Source organism: Meriones unguiculatus, chromosome 3 (genome assembly GCF_030254825.1).
Source record: "Meriones unguiculatus strain TT.TT164.6M chromosome 3, Bangor_MerUng_6.1, whole genome shotgun sequence".
Classification (NCBI taxonomy): Eukaryota; Metazoa; Chordata; class Mammalia; order Rodentia; family Muridae; genus Meriones; species Meriones unguiculatus.
The window spans coordinates 48,252,407-48,274,461 of record NC_083351.1 but is presented as its reverse complement, the minus strand read 5'-3'; the positions used below and the strand labels follow the sequence as shown (position 1 = coordinate 48,274,461).

General features: G+C 40.0%; 1 protein-coding gene across 1 annotated transcript in view; it reads left to right on the top strand.

Moving 5' to 3' along the window:
* Svep1 (sushi, von Willebrand factor type A, EGF and pentraxin domain containing 1) overlaps positions 1–22,055 on the top strand; it is a 191,394-nt gene that overhangs the window by 10,825 nt on the left and 158,514 nt on the right. Inside the window, exons 2-3 of the mRNA XM_060379952.1 lie at positions 17,960–18,215; positions 21,206–21,382. Of these exons, the coding sequence (XP_060235935.1) occupies positions 17,960–18,215; positions 21,206–21,382 (433 nt within the window). The remainder of the gene's footprint in view (positions 1–17,959; positions 18,216–21,205; positions 21,383–22,055) is intronic.

Genomic DNA, 22,055 nt, shown 5'->3' with positions numbered 1-22,055 from the left:
CTATAGCACTCATTGGCTGACTTTTTATCTCCCCAAGACCTAGAGATAGCTGGCACTCACTATAGTGTCACAGTCCTCGCACAGTCACAGTTTCAGTGTGGTTCATGTCGGTGCAGTAAAGGGTACCCTGACTCTGCTTTGGCTCAGGTTTTAGAATAATGCAGTTGAGACTCTCCAGGAATAGTCAATGGGTGTTCCTCTTTTGAAATGGTGGACGAATTAGAACCAATTCACCCTTCAGACCGCTTTCCCATAGGAGAAAGAGGAAGCATTGAGAATAACACCACACAGGTCTGGATGGATCCCTACAGCTTTTCCCCTAAAATCTGCGTAGGGAATCACAGCTCAGCTCCTATAGACAGAAGGATGAATGGTGAGTTCAGAGGGAATCTGCACATTCTAAGCTTTAAAGCACATGTTGCCCTCAATATGACTTTTAGCCATCAGTATGGAGCCTGGGAGCCATTTTTTTTTTTAAATTTCATGACCAGGGCAATACCAAATCCTTCTTGTCTCTGGTAGAAATGGAAAGTTATTCGTCAGAGAATCTCACTTTTTTAGACTCTCTAGAGCTACTTTGCCAACCTCCACAAACATTCATGGCTCTCAGTAAAAATATTGGTTTTATTATGACTGACTTACCTACTTGACAGGCCTGCTCTAGCACTGTAGTAGAATTAAATCATTGCAAACAGTGCTGAGTGATGGGTAGTTACCAGCCAACCCTCTCAGTACTTTTCCTGTGTGAAGTCACAAAATCCTCACAAGAGCACACCCCAGTTAGGCTATCGTCACCATCCCCAAAACACAGGGGACACAGAGAAAGTGGTAAGACTGAGGTCATACGTCAGCAAGTGGGTGGAATGGAATTTAGATCTGGGCAGTCTGAGCCAAAGTCTAAACTTTTCAGCACTGTACATAGCTGCCTGTTGTCTGCACCGTATTGTCAGGTCTGGTGCACGCAAGATGTACCCATGTATGCTTGATGGTGATGTTAGTTAGAAAGTCTTTCTGGAGAGGGCAGCTGAGAGAAGAAGCTGGATAGACAGACGACAGGGATACAATAGAACAGAAACACAACCATTTTTACTGATGCTTTCTGAGCCGCCTAATAATCCCTATTGATTACTGTCCTCACTGGCCCCACCCCCTTTCAGTCCAGAGAATGGCTTCCCATGTGTATTTTCACGTGCTGTAGCTACATCAGCATCCATCTCCCACCTCCCAGGCTAATCCCTGCAGAGGCCACGTCCTGCCAATGTGGGAAAATGTAGTAAAATGTCTGTTCAAGTCTCCCTTAATATGTCTCGATTTTTAAATTCTTAGGTTTACCTAATTCAAGATCAGCACTAAGTCATATTTTTTATTAAAATAAAAGTGTGATCCAAGCAAAAGAAGTCAGCACTTTTGGTACTAGACACCTTAAGTGCAACTGCAAACCATGCAACTCAAGATAAAGCCTCTGAACTTCATTCATCTCTCAACTAAATTTTATTTATTCTAATTTGAGATCTTCAAAGTTTACCTCCCCACTTTCACACACAACATATATTTTTTAAAAGTACTGTAGGTATCAAACTACGGTTGTTTATAAATCTTACTCATTTAAAAAAAAGTGTGTGTTTGTGTTTACACGTGTGTGTGTGTGTGTGTGTGTGTGTGTGTGTGTGTTGGTGTGTGTGCATACATGCCTTGTCCAGGCATGAGCTACAGTATTAGTGTAGAGGTCGGAGGACAACTTCAGATGTTGGTCCTTACCTTCTACTCTGTTTGAGATGGGGGTCTCATCTCCATCCAGCGTCAGGCGAGTGTCATGTCTCTGCTTCCTATCTTACCACAGGAGCACTTGGAATCCAGGCAAGTCCAACATGGATGTGGGTTCTGGGGATCTGAATTTATGCTCTAATTCATACCCACTAAGCTATCTTCCCAAGCCTTTAAAGATCTTTTTGAAGAGGACTCATTGTTCTAAAGACAATGCACACAAGTAAACTGTACAGATTATTTAATCCTCTAGAGACAACACTATACTCAAAATATTTTTGTATTCATTCATTCATTCATTTTATATCCTGAGTACAGCCCACTCCCTCCTCTCCTCCTGGTCTTACCCTCCCTCTGTTTTCCCCCTATCTCCTCTCCCCTACTCCTCAGATAAGGAGAGCTCCCCCACCCCAGACCCACACCAGCACATCTCGTCGCATCAGGACTGAGTGCATTTTCTTTTCCTGTGGCTTAGTGAGGCAGCCCCACCAGTAGGTAGTGATCAAAAGCAGGCAGCAGACTCCATGTCAGAGACAGCCCCTGGTTCTAGGGGACCCAAATGAAGACCAAGCTGCCCATCAGACATGTATGTGTAGGAGGAGTGGGTCCAGTCTATACATGGCCCTTGGTTAGTGCTTCACTATCCACAAGACCCCTGGGTCCAGGTTAGTTGACTCTGTTGGTCTTCTTGTGTGGCTCCTGTCCCCTCTGGGTCCTTTTATTCTTCCTTCAACTGTTCCATAAGATTCCCTGAACTCTGCCCACTGTTTGGCTGCGAGGCTCAGCATCTGTTTCTATCTGCTGCTGGTTGGAGCCTCTCAGAGGACAGCAATGCTAGGCTCCCATCTGCAGGCATAGCAGAGTATCATTAATGGTGTCAGGTCTTGGCTCTCTCCGATGGGGTGAGTCTCAGGTTGGCCAGGCTCTGGTTGAACATTCAATTTCTGTTCACATCTTGTAGGCAGGGTATATTTGGGGTCAACGTTTTTATGGGTGGGTTGGTGTCCCCTCCCTCCACTAGGAGTCCACTCTAGTTAGAAGATGGCCTTTTCAGTCTCCATGGCCCCCACTACTTGGAGTCTCAGCTAGAATCACCTCCATATCCTCCCAGGAGCCTACCCTGTTGTAGGTCTCCAGTTGGTCACAGAGATGTCCCTGTTTCTCTTCTCTCTGCAAGCCCTCTGTCCTACCAACCCTGCTCTCCCCAAGTCTGATCTCCACCTTCATTTCTCTCCATGCTCCCTCTTCTATCCTGTTTCCTCTCTTCAACTGCTTCTGCCTCTATTCTCTTTCCTCTTCTGAGTGAGATTTAAGCATCCTCCTTTGGGTCCTCCTTGTTACTTATCTTCTTTGAATCTGTGATTGTAGTATGGTTATCCTGTACTATATGGATAATAGCCCCCTATAAGTGAGTACATACCATGCATGTCTTTTTGGGTCTGGGTTCCCACACTCAGGATGATATTTTCTACTTCCATCCATTTCTCTGAAAATTTCATGATTTCCTTGTTTTTAATAGCTGAGTAGTATTCCATAATGTAAATGTACCACAATTTCTGTGTCCATTCTTTGATTGAGGAACGTGGAGATTGTTTCTAGGTTCTGTCTATTACAAACAAAGGTGCTATGAAAATAGTTGAGCAAATGTTCTTGTACGGTGGAGCATCTTTTGGGTATATTCCCAGGAATGATATAGCTGGGACAACAACATACTCAAAATAATTTAAAAGTCCATACCTTTGAATGATGATGGATGTAAATATTCCAGCAGTTCCTGACTGATAATTTACAGGCAGGCACTGTTTGAGTAGGACCAGGAATATTTGGGACTTCAGAATTTATTTTTATTTTTGGAATATTTGTATATTCGTGGTGTGATATCTTGGAGATGGGACTTAAGTCTAAGCATGAAATTTATCTAAATTTCATGTACACAGAGCCTGAAGAGTACTAATGATTTTTCTCGTGGACAGAAGTCATTGTTGCAATTTTTCACTCATGACATCAACTTGGAACTAAAACATCTCTATTTTGTAGCATTTTATATATCATTTCAGCTTAAGGATCCTGCTCTTATATGCAGCATTTAATCTATGAACAAAATTCAACCTTAAATCATTTGGGGTTTAAGTTCTTCTTTTTAAAGATAGAAACACAGTGCTTTGCCCCATGTTTAGTTAATGTGATTATTTGTACAAACAAGTATTAAAAAAGAAAAGAAAAATACAGCAAACTTCCAAATATCATTTACTTGGAATGCTAATAAATGTCACAAATTAAATGTGTTTTTAAAAATAAATTTACGTAACTATAACAAATAAAGTACATCGTAAGTTCATGAACTTAAAAGCCTCCCTTCAGCCCTCACCCCTCTGAGCATTCCATTTCTTCCCAGATCTGGCTTTGAAATCTCTCTGGCTTTCTGAGTATTGCAGGTTAGTACTGTTCAAGCCCAAATATTTTCGATTGGACAATGAGATTTCACACATCTTCCATACATCCAAAACACCTGCTGATGCTTTCCTGATTATCAAAATATCTCATAAAAAATACATCATTTCTTTCCTAAAGACTGGATCATAAATAATATTTTATATTTTTTCAAAAATATTCCTACCCTTGAGTTTTCCCAACTTCCACACAATGTAACCCAGTATCTGGTGGTCATTTGGAAGGAGAGTTGACCTTATAAATTTTTTTTTTTTTATTTTTTTTTTTTTTACTGTACTGAGCTTCTGTGAAAATCTCAGGTACTTTCTTTTTTTTTTTTTTCAATGCAGTTTATTCAAGAACCTTGAACAATCATCTGACCCTGGGGAAAGCCAGCCCACAGCTTAAATAGCCTCTGGGTAGCCAACCCCAGTGTGCCACGTGGGCAATGCAGATAGATCCACATACATGGAAGCAAGCCAGATCCTCAGCCTTAGCCAAATGTGGAGTTGTTTGTGACAGAGAGCACTCACCATCGGGAAGGTGGAAGGCGGAAACCAGCTCCATCTTTAAGGCGCGGCATTCCGCAGCTCTCTACAGTTCCCCCTTTTTGTTTTAGACGCATCAGGCAAGAGTAGAGGTCTGATCTCTGATATTAGAAATAGATTGGGACTTTGTACTGATGTTCATTTAGGTGTCATCCACCCAAAGAGCATCAGACCCGTCTGATACCTTTTTCTCAGAGGCGGGACCTGGGGCATCAACAATTTCTGTATCATTTTCTTTACTGGAAACATCTAAGTATACCATTAAGTTATTTCTTATGCTGGACTTTTATTTTCAGTGCCTGTCAAGCAACGACATCTTTCACTGTGAATCGCCACCACTCTCTTCTCCTCTTGACCACCCATCGGAGGTTGCCTTTTTCTGGCTTTATCAGTCTCTCCGAAGTTGAGGTGGCTCCTTATGGCTTTCCTCCTAGCAATTTGGACTGAGGTATGAGGAGACCAGGGAGAATAAACTTTTGTTTTGTTGGTTTTCATTTTGTTTTTAAAACCAGTAATTAGGGAATAGAATTGGAACAGAGGACACAGGAATCCCACCGATGTAAGGAAAGTGAGTATGGCCCTGTGGAGAGGAAAAGACAACATGCTATGTTGCTCCAGAAATAGGAAGCAGGTGCAAGACTGAAGGGAGCAGTCACCTCCATTCCTAGAGACCTCTTGTACCTTTCTCCAGTCTTTTCTGGAGTTCATCTTTTCTCCCTCGCCTTGCATTTAGAAAAATGTATAGGCTCCCAGTAAATCTCCCACTTTGTTTAAGGCAAACCTTATGGAACACCAAGTACTGTTAAAGGGTCCTTTGAAATTGTTTGATTTTTAAAGTGCATGTGATCGGAAGGTACTTATACATGTGTGAAAATGCAACCTGTGTCTTAGGAAAGTAATGTCACTATTAGTAGTTTTATATGAAGCAAGAAAACGCACCTGTTGCAGTTTTTACTCTTATCCTTGTTTATATTTGTGTGAATTCATTGACACTTATGTGTAATTTATAGGAAAATACTTCCCAATTTCTTCTGAAGTAGGATAATGAAGATTTTCCTATACAAGAATAACTTCTTCTAAATAACATGTTTTATGTATATGTTATCATGTGGACGTAACAATGATCAAAGTTTTTAGAGGGTAACTTTTGTGTTATGGTGCCAGGATGGAACCCAGGGTGTGACAGACATGTACTAGATAGTGTTTTTCTGCTGAGCTCATGCCCAGCCTATGACTGAGTTTCCAAATCTACTCATCCTCATTTGTTACTATAACATTTTATGACAAAATTCTTAAGAAGCTTATTTCTCAGCTTCTCTCACTATTTCTTTATTTTGATTTCCTTTCATCAAACATATAATCTTTTTATTACTTGATTTACCTCTGTTTCTTGCCCTAGTATTAACTAGTATTTTCATCTATCAATAATGGAGACTTTTGCCTCTTGAATTTAATAAGGGTGCCTCAAGCATTATTTTGGCAATTAGGTTTATGATAGTTTTGTTTGTCATATTAAGTCAGCATTCTTCTACTCTTTGTTGAATCTACTTGCAAAATTATAAATGTATTGGCAGTTTCCAATGATATTTGTAGCACTTGAGATTGTCTTTGTCCTTTTATCTTTCCGTGTGAAGCACATGAATGAATTCTTCATAAATGGTTTTGAGTACTAAATGCTACTTTGCTACTTGGTAATACTGTATAGACATTTAATATATCAATTGTAATTATTTTATTATATTTTATTGAGTGACTCTGTGTGTATGTGTGTATGTGTATGCGTGTGTGCGTATATGTGTGGTAGCATGTGTGTGGGTGCCGTGGTACTGTGTGGAGGTCAGGGGATAACCTATAGGAGCAGCTTCTTTCCTTCCACCATGTGAAACCTTGTGGGATTAAACTCGGGTCATCAGACTTGGCAGCAAGCGCCTTTCCTCACTGAGCCACCCTGGCAGCAGGACTGTAACTGTCTTGTGAAGTTCTTCATAGCATTAATAACGGAGTTTGATTTGACACCTATCTACAGGTAAATGGGCAGTCCGCTCATATAGAACGCCATTCTTGGGAACTGATCACTCTGCTTTTACTGTTCAGATTTGCTGGACCTCTGTGTTTCCACACATAGGAATGGACATTAGAGGTTGGCTGAGGAGGAAATTGTTTGGTCCTTAAGAATCTGGTCTGTGTTTTATAGTCTGGATTATGTCTGCTACTCTTCTTCTCTTGTGCACACCATTTTCCAATTTGATGTACTGTCCCCATGGGTCCATTTCAAACTGATGTGTGTCCTTTTCTAATAACTAAGGCATGTATGTAGGTGGATGAACTCTGGACCCGTAAATCTGAGATCAAGTTCTCCTCTGGCCCTCTGTTTCCTCTGTGATTTGGCTAGACGGTCACAAATAGCCTTAAAGACTCCCCGAACCAACATTTTTTCCCTTTCTAGAATTTCAGTCTATGAAGGTTGAGTAAATATAATAAGCAAGACATACTAAAAATGATTTGTTTGAAATCATAACATTAATGAAAAAGCTATGCTGCTGTTAAAAAAAAAAAAAAACTCCACTTTTACTTCTGGCATTTTTGACAGATTTAGTGTTCTTTTCTCTCATAGAACTGTGCAGTTCCTGTATTATAGAGACTCAAGAAGGATGTTCTGAAATGAGCCTAGAGATTATATTTGTCAATTTTTCTGTACAGAGGGGCACAACAAGCCTTATTCTGACAGGTTTCGGTCTTGGGTTTATCATTTTATGCTGCATGTTGAAATACAGTAACAAAATTTATAGCATATATTTGTTCATTTATTTGAAAATTTTTCTTGTTAGTCTGAAGACAAAGTTTCATGTATCCCTGGCTGGATTTGAACTCATGATTCTTCTGCCTCCACTCTGGACTATAGGCATATGTTACCATGCCTGGCTCCTAGTCACCAACAGAATAACAATGTAAGATTTATTTGTCATATAATTCTTGGCAGTCTACTTTGGGATAAAGCCAGACATAAAAGTATTAATTTTAATTCAGTGGAGTAAAATGATGAGAGATGGACAAGTATTTTATTTTGTGGCAGAAGAACTGGAAGAAGTTTCTATGAGATGAACTTAGACCTCAGCTCTGGTAGACTAGTAAAAGGTGAAGGGCACGTTGGAAATGAAAAAGAGGACTGAAGAAATTTCAGGCAGTACAAACAATAAGAAAATATTGTTCATTCCTAAATCCCTAACAGGAGTATGAAAGCTTAGCCAGATTGAGGAGGTGGCATGGTGAACTAGAAAAGAGACAGAAATATGGGAAAGGAAGCAGCTGGAAGGATTATTTAGAGCTAGATAGTAAAAGAACCTGAGAAAAATCTGGGGTTTCACTTTGCTGACAGATCGACAATACTGAAAGTTTAGAAACATGGTTGCAGTGAGATTTCAGAAAAATAACCTCAATGGCACGTCAGAAAACATCTTTGAGAGAATTTCTTCCTCTATAGGTGCTTAAATAGGCACCAAAGCAAGGCTGGGACAGTAAAGCTCAAAGGTAGGTGTGGGGTGAGTTGCGTCGGTTTGGGTGGCGACCAACAGTGCTAGAACAAGACAAGGGCCTTATAAATTACTCTGGGATGTTACTCTTGGAGAGCAAAGGATATGGGGCCATATCTGAGGTATAGAGAGCAGGGGGTGGAATCTTTATTTGTTCATAATTCAGGCAGAGTCCCACCAGGCCACTAGAACGCCACATGGGGGAATCGAAACTTTTAATTTGAGGTAGTCTTAGGAAACATTGAGGTGAGACTCAAAGACACCTCTCAGGAAAGCACAGAGAGGGGGAAAAGGAGAAAAATATGAAAAATGATACAGCTCTGTGTGGTAAAAGCAAATAAAAATCTCCTAAATACACTATTAGGAGAGAGCTGATTTTTTAATGTGGGTGCTGTCAATCATACTCAAACATGTTTACACACATCTATTTATACACATACAGGACAGTCACACTTCAGTGCCCATTCATGGCAATGGTGTTATGTGATTGCCTTGTATTTATTTAAATTGAATTCTGCTGTGGGAATTTTATGGTTTATTTAATTATTTCTAACTACTCTGGGATATAAAGCTTTTTATTATTTGTGTATGTGTGTGCCCATGGCTATTTCCTTATGATATTCATAAATATAGAATTTAATGTCAAATTATGGGAAAAATTTAAGACTTTGGTAACTTTCTCAGATCACACTCCAAATGTTACAGGTGACTGGCCTTTCCTAGTAGTCTCTGCTTCTTCACATGTTTAATAACTTAAAAATATTTAAACAACCATAACCATATAAGAAGCCAAAAAAAAAACATTTTCATTATTATTTAACCTACTACACCTTGGCATTTGTAAAACTAAATATTTTTGTATATTGTATCAATAGCTTATTTGTCCTTTTTTCTCTTCTCTCCCTCCTTCCATCTCTTCATTCCTTCCTTCCTTTTTTTCCTTTCTTTCATTTCCTTTGTTTGGCTTGGTCAAAACACACACTTGGTTTCTTTTTATTTTTCTTTCTTTAGTGATATATCTGTAACTAAACGATTTCTTTATTTTTTCTTGTTTTTTTTTTTTGAGTCAGGGTTTCTTTGTGTAGCCTTGGCTGTTCTGGAACTCACTCCTTAGACTAGGCTGGCACAGAGATCCTCCACCTGCCTCCCAAACTGCTGGTATTACAGGTGTGCGTACACCACTGTACCTGGCTTCTTTATCTTTTAAAGGTACTAAAACTTGTTTGATAAACATGATGTGTATGTTTTACAGTTTGTTCCTTGCTTTCTAATACACACACACACACATCATATATCATTTATATATATGAGAGAGGAGAGAGGTCAGAGTAGTAACAAAACAAAACAGTACTTTAAAAATTATTTACTATGTATTTTTTAATATTTATTTATTTATTTTATGTATATCAACACTCTGTTTTCATGCATACCAGAAGAGGAAATCAGATGTCTGTGAGCCACCATGTGGTTGCTGGGAATTGAACTCAGGACCTCTGGAAGAGCAGCCAGTGCTCTTAACTGCTGAGCCAACTCTCCATCCAATGTAGGAGTGCTCTGTCTGAATGTACACTTACACACCAGACAAGGACATCAGATCATGAGCCAATATGTTCTTGCTGGAGACTGAACTCAGGACCTCTGGAACAGCAGTGTTCTTAACCTCTGAACCATCTCACCAGCTCCAGAGCAGCACTTTCTAATGATGTGTCTTAGTGTCTTAGCTAGATTTTTCAAAGGAATCTTAACTAATGGTGAAAAAATGAATAATTGATTTATTCCTTATTACTTGGAATCTTACAGTTGGCCACGGTTTCCACTTTTGTCTCAAGATAAATAATTTAGGGTTGGTGAGATGCTCAGCAAGTAAAGATGCTCACCACCACATCTGATGACTTGAGTTCAATCTCCGTGTTCCATGTGTAGAAGACAACCATCCTTACAAGTTGTTCTTCAACCTCCACATATGTACCATGGCATATGTCTGCCCCCAGTCAACAAACAAACATCCTAAAAAATTAAGATTATACAGTGATATAATTTTATTCATACTGTTTTATTTATTGAAAAAGCAAAAAAAAATTCATTAACCTTTTGAATTTGGGGGGTTTCTTAGTATTATGTTACATATTATACTACCTATGCATATGTATGTATACACATACATGTATACATATGTATATATACATATATACATATTATATTACATGGTGTATACTCATCTGCTTTCAAGCAAATACAATAGGTAGCTTATTTATGATTCTCTTTACTGATCACTTGGGTCAGTTATCAGCTTATTTTAATAATAATGATAAGAAAAATAATAATAATAGATAGGAACATTGACAGCCATGGACTCTAAGCACTTACTTCTACCTGATTCTTCTTCTTCTTCTTCTTCTTCTTCTTCTTCTTCTTCTTCTTCTTCTTCTTCTTCTTCTTCTTCTTCTTCTGGAAAATGCTTTAACTAGACACAAGCCTTTGTTCATGGGTAAGCAAAACAAGAGAGACAGGCCCTTAGCTCTCTCTGATTTCTTTGATTACTCTCTGATAATATTAAAAAGATGAAGTGCAAAAGTAGATAAAATACAAGAATTCACTATGAAAAAATAACTAAATCCTAGCATGCACTTTTTGTATGCCCTTAAATAAATAAAAAACAGATTCAGAAAGGAGAAAAACTGATAGACAACTGAAATTGAGACAAAACTGGCTGAAACTGAAAAAGAACTGAGTAAGATAAAGGAATGTTGTAGCTAGAAAGATAAAGAGCAATTCTAATCTCAATTCTTTTACAATTTTAAAAATTTATTCTTTGAGAATTCCATATATGTGTGTATATAATATATATTCTTTTTAAATAAAATTTTTATTTTTTATATTAATTACAGTTTATTTACTTTGTATCCTAGCTGTAGCCCCCTCCCTCATTCCCCCTACACCTTCCCTCCTCTCCTCCCTGCCCCTCTCTAAGTCCACTGATAGGGGAGGACTTCCTCCTCTTTCATCTGACCCTAGCTTATGAGATCTCACGAGGACTGTCTGCAATGTCCTCCTCTGTGGCCTCCTCTGTAGCTAGGCTGCTCCTCCCACAGTGGGTGGGGAGGTCAAAGAGCTAGCCACAGAGTTCATGCCAGAGACAGTCCCTGTTCCCCTTACTAGGGAACCCACTTGGATACTAAGCTGCCATGGGCTACGTCTGAGCAGGGCTTCTAGGTTATCTCCATGCATGGTTCTTAGTTGGAGAATCAGTCTCAGACAAGGCCCTGTGCCCAGATATATTTGGTCCTTGTGGAGCTTCTGTTCTCTCCAGGTCTTACTAACTCCCCCTTCTTTCATATGATTCCCTGCACTCTCCCGAAGGTTTGGTAATGAGTCTTAATATCTGCTTTGAAACACTGCTGGTAGAGTCTTTCAGAGGCCCTGTGCTGTAGGCTCCTGTCTTGTTACTTGTTTTCTCCTACATCCAATGTCCATCCCATTTGTCTTTCTAAGTGAGGATTGATCATCTTACCCTGGGTCCTCTTTCATGTTTATCTTTTTTAGGTGTACAGATTTTAGTATGTTTATCCTATCTTATAGGTCTAGTATCCACATATAAATGAGTATATGCCATGTGTGTCTTTCTGCCTCTGGGATACCTCACTCGGGATGATCTTTTCTAGTTTCCACCATTTGCCTGCAAATTTCATGATTTCCTTGTTTTTAATTGCTGAGTAGTATTCCATTGTGTAAATGTACCACAATTTATGTATCCATTCCTCCATTGAGGGACATCTGGGTTGTTTCCAGCTTCTGGCTATTACAAATAAAGCTGCTACAAACATGGTTGAACAAATGTCCTGTGTGTACTTGAGCATATTTTGGATATATGCCTAGGAGTAGTATAACTGGATCTTGAGAAAGCACTAGTCCTAATTGTCTGAGAAAGCTCCAGATTGATTTCCAAAGTGGTTGTACAAGTTTACACTCCCACCAGCAATGGAGAAGGGTATATATAAAATTCTTAATGAGAGGTAGAAGGGAAGAAAATAATACCATTAAAAAAGCAAGCAAAAACCCAACAACAAGAATATGCAATTAAAGACTGAGATGCTCCTGCTGGATCCAGAAGGCATTAGGATGAGATCAAAATGAAACCAAAAACAAAAAAAGACTAGAATGAGTGACATCGACATCCAGGGGATGGTGAATAAACAGAGAAACTTTCCTATAAACTTCAGAATATCCATAAAGAAAAAATCCCTGCGCCAAAGAATATTAGACAATATAAAATGAAAATAGTAACCAAATAACACCTGAAACATGAAGAAAGTTGAGGTGTGGAAGTGAGGAAAGCCTTCCTCATAACTTACAGTGCTTCGTTTCTGCTTAATGTTTTCCAACAAGTTGCCTCATGCTATTCTAAACAGATAATTGGGCTTTTCCTCAGAAATAGTAATAAATAATACACGCATTCACATGGGTGTTTCAGCCCATTCCAGTTATTGTTTATATTTATAGAACCCCCGTTTAATGTATATATTCTCCAGTTCTGCACTGTGTGGAAGTCAGATTGAAACTATGACTTAATTTACTAATCTCCTGCTCCATGGCAAAGAGGTACTCAGACACAGTCACAGGGTGGATTTGTCCACTGTATGAAGTTCATTAAAGAGTGATGGATGAGCTTCGCTGGTTGAAATCCTTAGGGCAGGCTGGCTGTAGCGGGTAGTTGCACTTTGGTTTTTGCAGCAGTTTTTTTTGAATTACCAAAAAAAAAAAAAAAATGCTTTGGGTATGGGTGGAGTGGGGGGGGTGCCGTCTTGGTGTAATGGTGATGGATTTCCCTTGTTAAACCTGAATTGCACAATCCTGCATTTTTGTCATTCTGATGACTGTTGCTGGACTCGAAGCCTATTTTCCTTCCAGTTATTTATACAAGCAAATCAGAGGCTTGATACAATGCAGATGGCGATAACCTTTCATTACACAGAGTCCATCTCTAGTTATTCTTTGGCAGTAAATCCTTTGTCTTGTTCAGTATTCTGGACAAAAAAAAAAAAAAAAATATCTGTAGCAGATGATGTAAACTATTTCAGAAACACAGAAGAAAAATGCCAAACTTCTACCACATTCCACAGACAATACCACAGACCCATTTGACTCTGAAGTCTTGTTATGAAAAATGTTTTATTGAATTGTGTTTTTATTCAAGCATGATGAGGCACAAAGATTGGGAGAGCTGTAAATTATTTTCATTATGCACCCATGTATCCATCCTCATCCATCTTTAAAACACATTCCAAACCCTGATCTTGTGTAACTTTTTGCCTGGACCACAAGTCCTGCCATTATTCTTGTTATCTTCAGCTTCATGTATTGACTTGCCAACAAATCCCATGACTCCCAGAAATACTCACCACTGTCTCTACAAAGAGAAAATAAGAGAATCACAGCTTAAAATAGGTTTTCTTTCTTAGATTTATTTATTTGTTTATTATTTGTATATACAAGTATTTGACCTGAATGTGTCTGGTGCCCATACAGGTCAAAAGAGGGCATCAGGTTCCCTGGAATTATTGGTGGTTTTAGCTACCATGTGGGTGCTGAGAGCTAAACCTAGGTCCTCTGCAATAGTGACAGGTGCTCTTAACCACTGAGCCATCTCTCTGCCTCCCACCCAGCTTAAACCATGTTGCGGGTGAGCAGTAACTGTGGGAAGGATATGCTGAAGGCCACGCCAATGGGCAGGAAAGACTGGAGTGAGCTGGGGCTAACGCTCTAGGAAAGGATTGGTTTATTGCAGAAGGCACACGAAAAATTAAATATTATTTTATTTTAAATAGTATTTTTATTCTTTGAAAGAGTCATACATTTATACATTTATTGATCACATCTACCCTCTCTTACCTCTCTCCAGTTCCTCCTAGAATATTTTGTATAAATAGTGCACACGCTCATTGCTCATTACTACTGCTTACTCAAGACCAACTCATTCCAGCATGCCAGAGTTTACCCACTCCATTTATGGAACAAACACTTATGAGTACATGCTTTTCACTACGTGTTGTCAAGAGTGCCATAATGGAAAAGAAATTTACTTTTTTCTCTTTTTCCCTTTACACTATTATTTCTCGTTTTCAGTGTCTTGCTTACAGTTAGCTGCCATGACCTTATCACTGGCCATTCAAAATGACAATGAGCAAAGTGGAGTATCTCTGGAGATGTGATTACAGCTTCTAAATCAAACTAGAAAGAGTCACTATCTCACAGTGAAGAGCAAAGATGGCTGCATCCTGGAGAGCTAGAACTAAAGTTTTCCTTCCTAACATGGAAAAATAGAATGTTACAAACAAATTGCCTCGAGACATTCTGAATAGATAATTGAACTCTTCCTCCAGAAATAATACTGAGTAATATATGTGTTTGTATGGGTGTTTTAGTCCAATCCAATTATTGTTTATGCTTGTAGAATTTTCTCCATTTCCATGTATATATTCTACAAATGTAAACACACACACAAATTAAACTTGAGGCACTTAAGTGTATTCAGTTTCTCATCTTTATTAATACTGAAGCTTCCCTTTATTTGGCATGCTGAAGGGGCTTTCCAGCTGACCTTGGTTTCTTTGGCTTGTCTTTGCTCGCCTTTAGGCTTCCTTGATTGTGTTGAGAAGATACCTCAGCCCGCACTGTACATTTCCTACTCTTGGACTGAAATCAAATATTTTCTTCATAAATTTCTGGCTCCTTCTAGTGGGTAATGGTATTTAGAGATTGCAGCTAGTTCATTTCTACTAGGGCTGGTCTGTTCTCTCTCTCTCTCTCTTTCTCTCTGTGTGTGTATGTGTTTGTATGTGTGTGTGTGTGTGTGTGTGTGTGTGTGTGTGTGTGTGTTTGGGATGGATTCCTAGAAGTGAAATTACTGGGTCAAACAGTTAGAAATAATTTACAAAAGAATTTCATGAGCTGACTCTCAAGTTCAACTGGCAAAGTAGACATTTAGGTCTAACCACAAATAGTTTAAATAAGAAAAATAGATGGTTAAAATGCCCTTACCAATTATGTAAAAAAGGAATATAAAGCAATAGCACCCTAAACTGTGTGGTATTAACCAAGAGCAAACAGACAGAAGAATATGACAGAAAGGAGAGAATCGATTAGTGAATGAAGCAATGGAAAGGTTTGTCCAGCTGAATAAAAATGAAGGTGTCTTTACTATACTCCAAAGTAAAACCAAAATTCAATGTGAGTTTTAAAATTTTTAAAATAAAAATGTTGGTGTAAATCACAGAAGAATATTTGAGTGGGTTTGGGATGGGAAAGAGGCAGGAGTGTAGAAGGCTCTGCTGAGCAAAGGAAGAGCTGCTCGTTCTTGACAGGTTTTGATTGTCTTCTCTAGACTCAAGATATAAAGGAACTTAAACAGCCTACCTCCAGTGGAGCGCACTGAGAGAAAACTACACTTCTGACTGGAATGTCCTTAGCCTTGAGATGCAAGGCCTGCTCGTCTTAACACCTTCGAGCTGTGCTGCAAAGTCACTCACACTTCATCTTTCATCCTGTAAATGTGTGGAGATACAGAGGTCCAACTGACATTCTCCACTCAGCTCCCAAGGTATCATGAGGTCCTACTGGGATAAGATGCTGTGTGTTAAGACAAAACATCTTCCTATGGCCTGGTGATGGTTTTGAAAACTCTATCTTCCTAATGCTGAGTGGAATGAATATTTTGTGGACATCATTTCTTTAGTAGTGTATTGGGGATGAAGCCCAGGTGTGGGTCAGGTTAGGCATGTGTTCTACTCCCAGTCCAGAACTTTTTCATAGAGACAAATTTCAACCTGATGAGGAAACAAGGCTAGCCATCTATGGTCATCCAACAAAATCAAAAAGTAGAGGTTTCCAGTACTTCACTTTTCAACACCGAGACATGTTTAGAATTCCTCCTTGTCTTTCCTTTTGCAAAGCTGCCTGAATTCACTCCTCAGCTCTCTGCACTTGCATTTTCTGAGTTGTACAATGGCCTCTTTCATGGTCATACCACCATCCTGAATATCCAAATGCAAAAAAGGGGGGGCTCTGACTCCCAGTACCTCAAGAATTGTGTATCTGTCATCTCTGTGACTCAATTGGGTATGTAAACAGATTAGTACAGACTTCAGAATCTCAACAAGCTTATAACATCTCCTTTCTCTCCTCTTTTCCCTCCCCTTCTCCCCAGAGGCTCTTGTCTTGGGATTAGAAAAGCCTCACTAGTGTCATGAAGTCATCCCAGACATCTTGTCCATCATCAAGTAGACAGCTTTTAAACTGTAAAAACCAAGACATTGAAGGCTGTTGATTGAGGCCCTGGCATGTGTTTGAGATGTCTCTGTTAACACTGTACATGCTGTCCTGACACAGTCACACACACACACAAGCCTTCTGTATCTGACTTTTGGGGCTCCCATTTGATCTAACTTGCTGTATTGCACTGGATTTTTGAAGTGTGGCAACATACTTAAACACCTCTTCTCAAACTTCTGGCTTTCTAGATGGTTTCTAAAATCATTTTCAGTTTGATTTTCTTTAAAGTCAGATTTGGCAGCTTTAGTTGCAGCTCACAATAGCAAAGTTTAGGTAAGAATAATTCAATTATAAGTAGCATCTGTTGAGTAGATGATGATAGACTTTCCTCTATATAGGTATCAGTCTTAGAATCTGAAGTAAATTGGCTTGTGAGTCTACTCCCTAAAGTAAGTGGAATTGAACTTATCTTTCAAATCATATCTTATTTTGATTTTGACAAAAGGTAGGGTATAATTGTTGCTATCCTGCCCAGCCTTCTGGAAAACAGGTAGTGGCTCTTCAATTACTGTTTAATAGACCATGTTACCTTCTAAGAACTTGCTAGAAAATGTATCTTGCCACTTCCTTGCCTTTCCCATGCAATTATAGTGAAAAGCCACAACAGAAATTGGATAACAATGCCAGATTCATACCTGGAGTTCTTGTGCCTCTGAGGTCTGGTATTGTAAAGCATCCCTGAGTCTTCTAAGCATCATCTCGGCTTCTGTTCACAGTGGAGGAATTACACACATTGTAAAACAAAATAACCTGTCCTAAAACAATAAAGCTCAAATGTCAAGCGTAGTGGATCCATGTTTTCTCATGGATACTGCCAAAACCTGCTGATTTTATGCCAATCCTGGGTGGTCCAAAAAAAAAAAAAAAATGAAGTATTGGATCACTTCTACATTTTTGAAGTAGTAGTGGAAAAACAAATATAGGAAGAAGGTCAGCATCATAAACACCAGAAAAGATAGGTTCTGATGATTTTTTTTCTAGGTGGTGGTTTAGAAATACCAAGAGAGATGCAATGTAGAAGCATAAAACTCACTACTGGTTCATGTTCCCACGCCTGGAGAGTGGATAGATTAGTTTCACAGAAAGTGGTCATTACTGAATCAAAGTCATTGTGTAAATCCTTGTTCTTCATTGGCAAGATCAATGAAAATGAGGGTGACAGTGTCGTGGTTGTAACAGTGAGGATGCTCATGACACGTTTTAAGTGGTTTTGAGGCTCATCGTGCATCTGTAAAGGCATTGCAGATCTCAGTCTGTGCCTATTTCCGCCTTTCTCTCACCTCAGGTACTGCCTTAGCCAGGAGACGAAGCAGAGAAGCTGATGCCGCTCATACTCGGATCTTCCCTTTGTCTTTACAGCAAATCCTTCGACACTCTAGAGAAAATTCCACCAAAGTCATATTTCTCATCACTGATGGCTATTCCAATGGTGGAGACCCCAGACCCGTTGCAGCATCGCTGAGGGACTTTGGAGTGGAGATCTTCACTTTCGGGATTTGGCAGGGGAACATCCGGGAACTGAACGACATGGCTTCCTCCCCGAAGGAAGAACACTGCTACCTGCTCCACAGTTTTGAGGAATTTGAGGCTTTAGCTCGCAGGGCATTGCACGAAGGTAATGGAAGCTAACAGAGTTTTGATTTTTTCTTTCTCTTGTTCAATGAACCTCACTGAAGAGTGATTTCAGACTCTCATACAGCTCTTGGCGGAGCATGACGCTTGTGAGTGCTTTGGGTGTCATGAGATACTCCAAACTGCCTGGAGATGGCATGCTGGCCTGGCAGCAACCTTGTTTTTGCTTTGTTTCTTCACAGCTGCAATGCATTTTTCCTAGAATGTCCATGTGTTCCCACCTAGATCCATGGGATGAATTGAGGTGTGTTTGGAGGCCACACAGTGAGCGGGAAGCCTTGACTGAGATCGCATTTACAGCTATCTGGACAGATGAAGTAAACATTCTGAGCCGCGAGCATCGAATCTCGCCAGAACGTTTCCAGAAATATACAGGAAGATAGGAGGCTTGACACATACTTCTTCCCTGACAACTCAGAGATAAAAAGCTTTTGTTGTAAGGGCATCAGCCCTGAAAGGGGAGAAAAATTAACAGATGCCTTCACCGGAGGCCTAGATGTGGCCTGTTTAAGGCTGTTTATCGGGGCAGTTCTGTAAAATGAACTTGCCTGTTGTAATATGAACCTGGAGAAAAGAATGCAGGCAGATTGTGAGGTGTCGACAGGATATTTAGCCATGTGCCAAACTGGGAATGATGCTGGCAGGTACTCAAGTAAAAAATTCAACATAAGGAGGGAATCATAGCAATAGATTTGAAGCACTCTGTGAGACTCAAAGAAACCAGGTTAGCCCTAGTGGAATTTCAAGAGAAGAGTTTGGATTGGACTATGAAGCCATTGCTGTGGCTCTAGAAAAAAGATTGGACTTTCAGGGGGTTGGAGAAGGAGATGCTAGCTAAGCTTATTGGAGCAGGGTAGTTGGGTGAGTCTGGGGAGAAAACCAGGCTTAGATTTAAATCCTAGGCCTACAACTGAAGTTTAATTTTTAAACGCTAAGCCATGAAAATTCAAAATTCTTGGATTTTGTTTCTGGTTTTAATCTCTATTCAGTAAGTGACTTGGGGGCAAATTATCTATTATCTAACACTTCTTGGGTTTCTGGTCAGTGGGACAGAGAATGAGAGTAGTCCTTACTTCACAAGCTTGTTACGGGAGTAAAGTAGGCTAAGGATAAAAAGCAATTAAAAATTTACTGATGGGGCCTGCAAGATGGATCACCGGGTAAAAGGTGCTTGCTGATAAGACCAAAAACCTGAGTTTGATCGCCAGAATCCACATGGTGAAAAGAGGAAACCAACGTATACCCACATATACTCACTAAGTAAATGAAATAAAAAAGAAAACTACTGCTGACATATGTAAAGTCTCAAATAACTGTTTTTCTTGCTATTAATTACTTATTAAATATAAGTGGCAATGGGTCATTTGTTACTAATTGCTTCAGGCGGTCAAGTATGGGTTTCAATCTTCTCTTTCAAAATAGGAATTATGTAACAATATGTACCACCATTTTTTCAAAAGGATGAAATCTCTACATCTCAGCCAGCCTCCAGTGTGTAGTACATGGTCAGATGTAACTGGCAGTTCCTTTGTTTCTCCTTTCTTAGAGACATGCTATGTGAGAAAGCAGGGAGGTTACAGTTGGGGATAGTGGGTGTGACTAAATGAGAGTATGAAGTTATGGGTGTTATGATGCTGTAGCAAATGAATTGCTAGTCCGATTGTTTCTCTGATGCTCTGCTTTTACTGGAAAGATATAATGCTATCAAAGGTGAGCCTGATACTCTGTCCTTCGTCTTTTTCAATTTGGATGAACCTACTTTCAGCCTCCAAACTGTCCATATTTCCGAACACTCTTGGTAGTCTCAGACTGCAGAATAGATTTCCATTTACAAAACCTCCCACTTACTCCTCTCCAGGGACCAAATGTTACCATACCAGCTTTGGTAGCCGGGCTTTTCTTGTTCCCTAAGGTTCTCTTTTGCCAAAAAACCTCCAGTCCAGTTTTTCAGAACTAACTCCCAGGGACCTCTGTGCAAACCTTTCACCCATAGCACAGTCTCCAGGCTGCAGGTTTAATATGGTGCCTGGTTTTGCTGATCTCTTTCCCTGAGGCTGAGTCTCCCCCTAATTTTTGTATCTAGTTGCCATACATACTTAACACATGAGGTCAGATGTTTCCCATTTGAGGCCATGTCTCATCTCCTTCCCAGATCTTCATCTGCAGACTGTCTGCCTTGCCAGCAGTCACCTGCTTGCATTCTTTCTAGGGGCCCATCCCTACATCTGGACTTAGCAGCCTGAGCCTAGCACTGGAATTCAAGCTAAGATCTTGCAACATCTTCAGCTGGAGATGTACTCTAATCCCTTGCTCCATTCTAGGCTGTCCACCCAGTGTTAGGCACTTGCAACCTTAACCAAACCTTAAGCCAGTGCCTAAATGGCTCTGCTCGGGGATTCCTGGCATGCTTTGTTCCAGCTCCTGTCTCAAATACTCAGAATGGTCTCTCTACATAACATGTGTTCCTGCACGTAAAACTGAGAATCAGACTGGATTATGGTTGTGTTACTTAACTTACATGGTGATGTTCTTGAATCAGATGACTACAGCCAGAACCCTTAAGAAGTAGTCAGGATGGTGGTTTTATTTCTAAATTGGACAGGATCTGCAAAGTCTGGCTACGGCTGCCTGAACTCATACGGAGGTCAGGGAATGCTGCTGTTGGAAGCCAGGGGGATGACCTGAAGGACCAAGTGTGTTCATAACACGCTACATCTGGAGATTCCATTCTGCTGTGCTTCATTTCTGCCTGACCCTGTGTGGCCTGCAGCACGGAGAATGAAGTCCCAGACTGAAATAACTGAATTGGACAAAGCTAACACCCTGAGGGGGTGGAGGTGAGGGAACAGTGGGAAATCAGACAGACCAGAGGAGCTTTTTTTTCTCCAGTTTGCTCTCGATTTATAATGACTGGAGAATGTAGCAATCAACTGTTAGCTTTAAAAATTGCCTTACATTTTATATTCTTGGTAGATCTACCTTCTGGGAGTTTCATCCAAGAGGATATGGCCCACTGCTCTTATCTCTGTGAAGCTGGAAAAGACTGCTGTGACCAAATGGCCAGCTGCAAATGTGGGACCCACACAGGTCAATTTGAATGCATCTGCGAGAAGGGCTATTACGGGAAAGGTCTACAGTATGAATGCACAGGTGAGCCTCTGGTTTGGGTCAGTCTCTATCATTTATCTGTTGCTGTGTGACAAATGAGCCTGGAACTTTATGACTTCAAAAGTGTTTAGGGCTGCTCATGAGTCTACTAGGAGACTCCTTTGGTCTCAGCTAAACTGTCATTAGCTATGCAACGGTTAGGATCTTAAGCGAGTTCTCTGAGATGTTTTGGAGTTGGCTGACTGTGGCCTGGTCTAAAATGTCTTCTTATGAGACAGTGGAATCTGTCTTACATGAGGCTTTTCATGCCCCATCAGGCTAGCTTGGACTTGTTGAGGAAGTGGTGGTAGTGGTAGGCTGACAGGATGAAGACTGAGTGCTTGCAAAGCCTCAGAACTTGGAGGGAGAAGATTTGAGATTTTTTTTTTTTAAATCTATAGTTACTCTGACTTCTAGGTGCCTAAAGATAAAATATGCCTCAGTCTGGCCATGAGACTGAAGCCAATGGAATTCTGGTCCCTGATCCTCTATTGGATTGTCACGAAAGCAGCAGCATACACGCGATGACCTTTTACCTTTTAGTCCACAAAAGGAAATGAAAAGGTTCTGAAAGCACTGTCACTGGAAAAAAACCTCACTCCATTCACATTTTAAAATCTACTTCTCTACATGCTCTAAGAAAATCTAAACAGTCAGTAATGGGATGTTCTCAGGA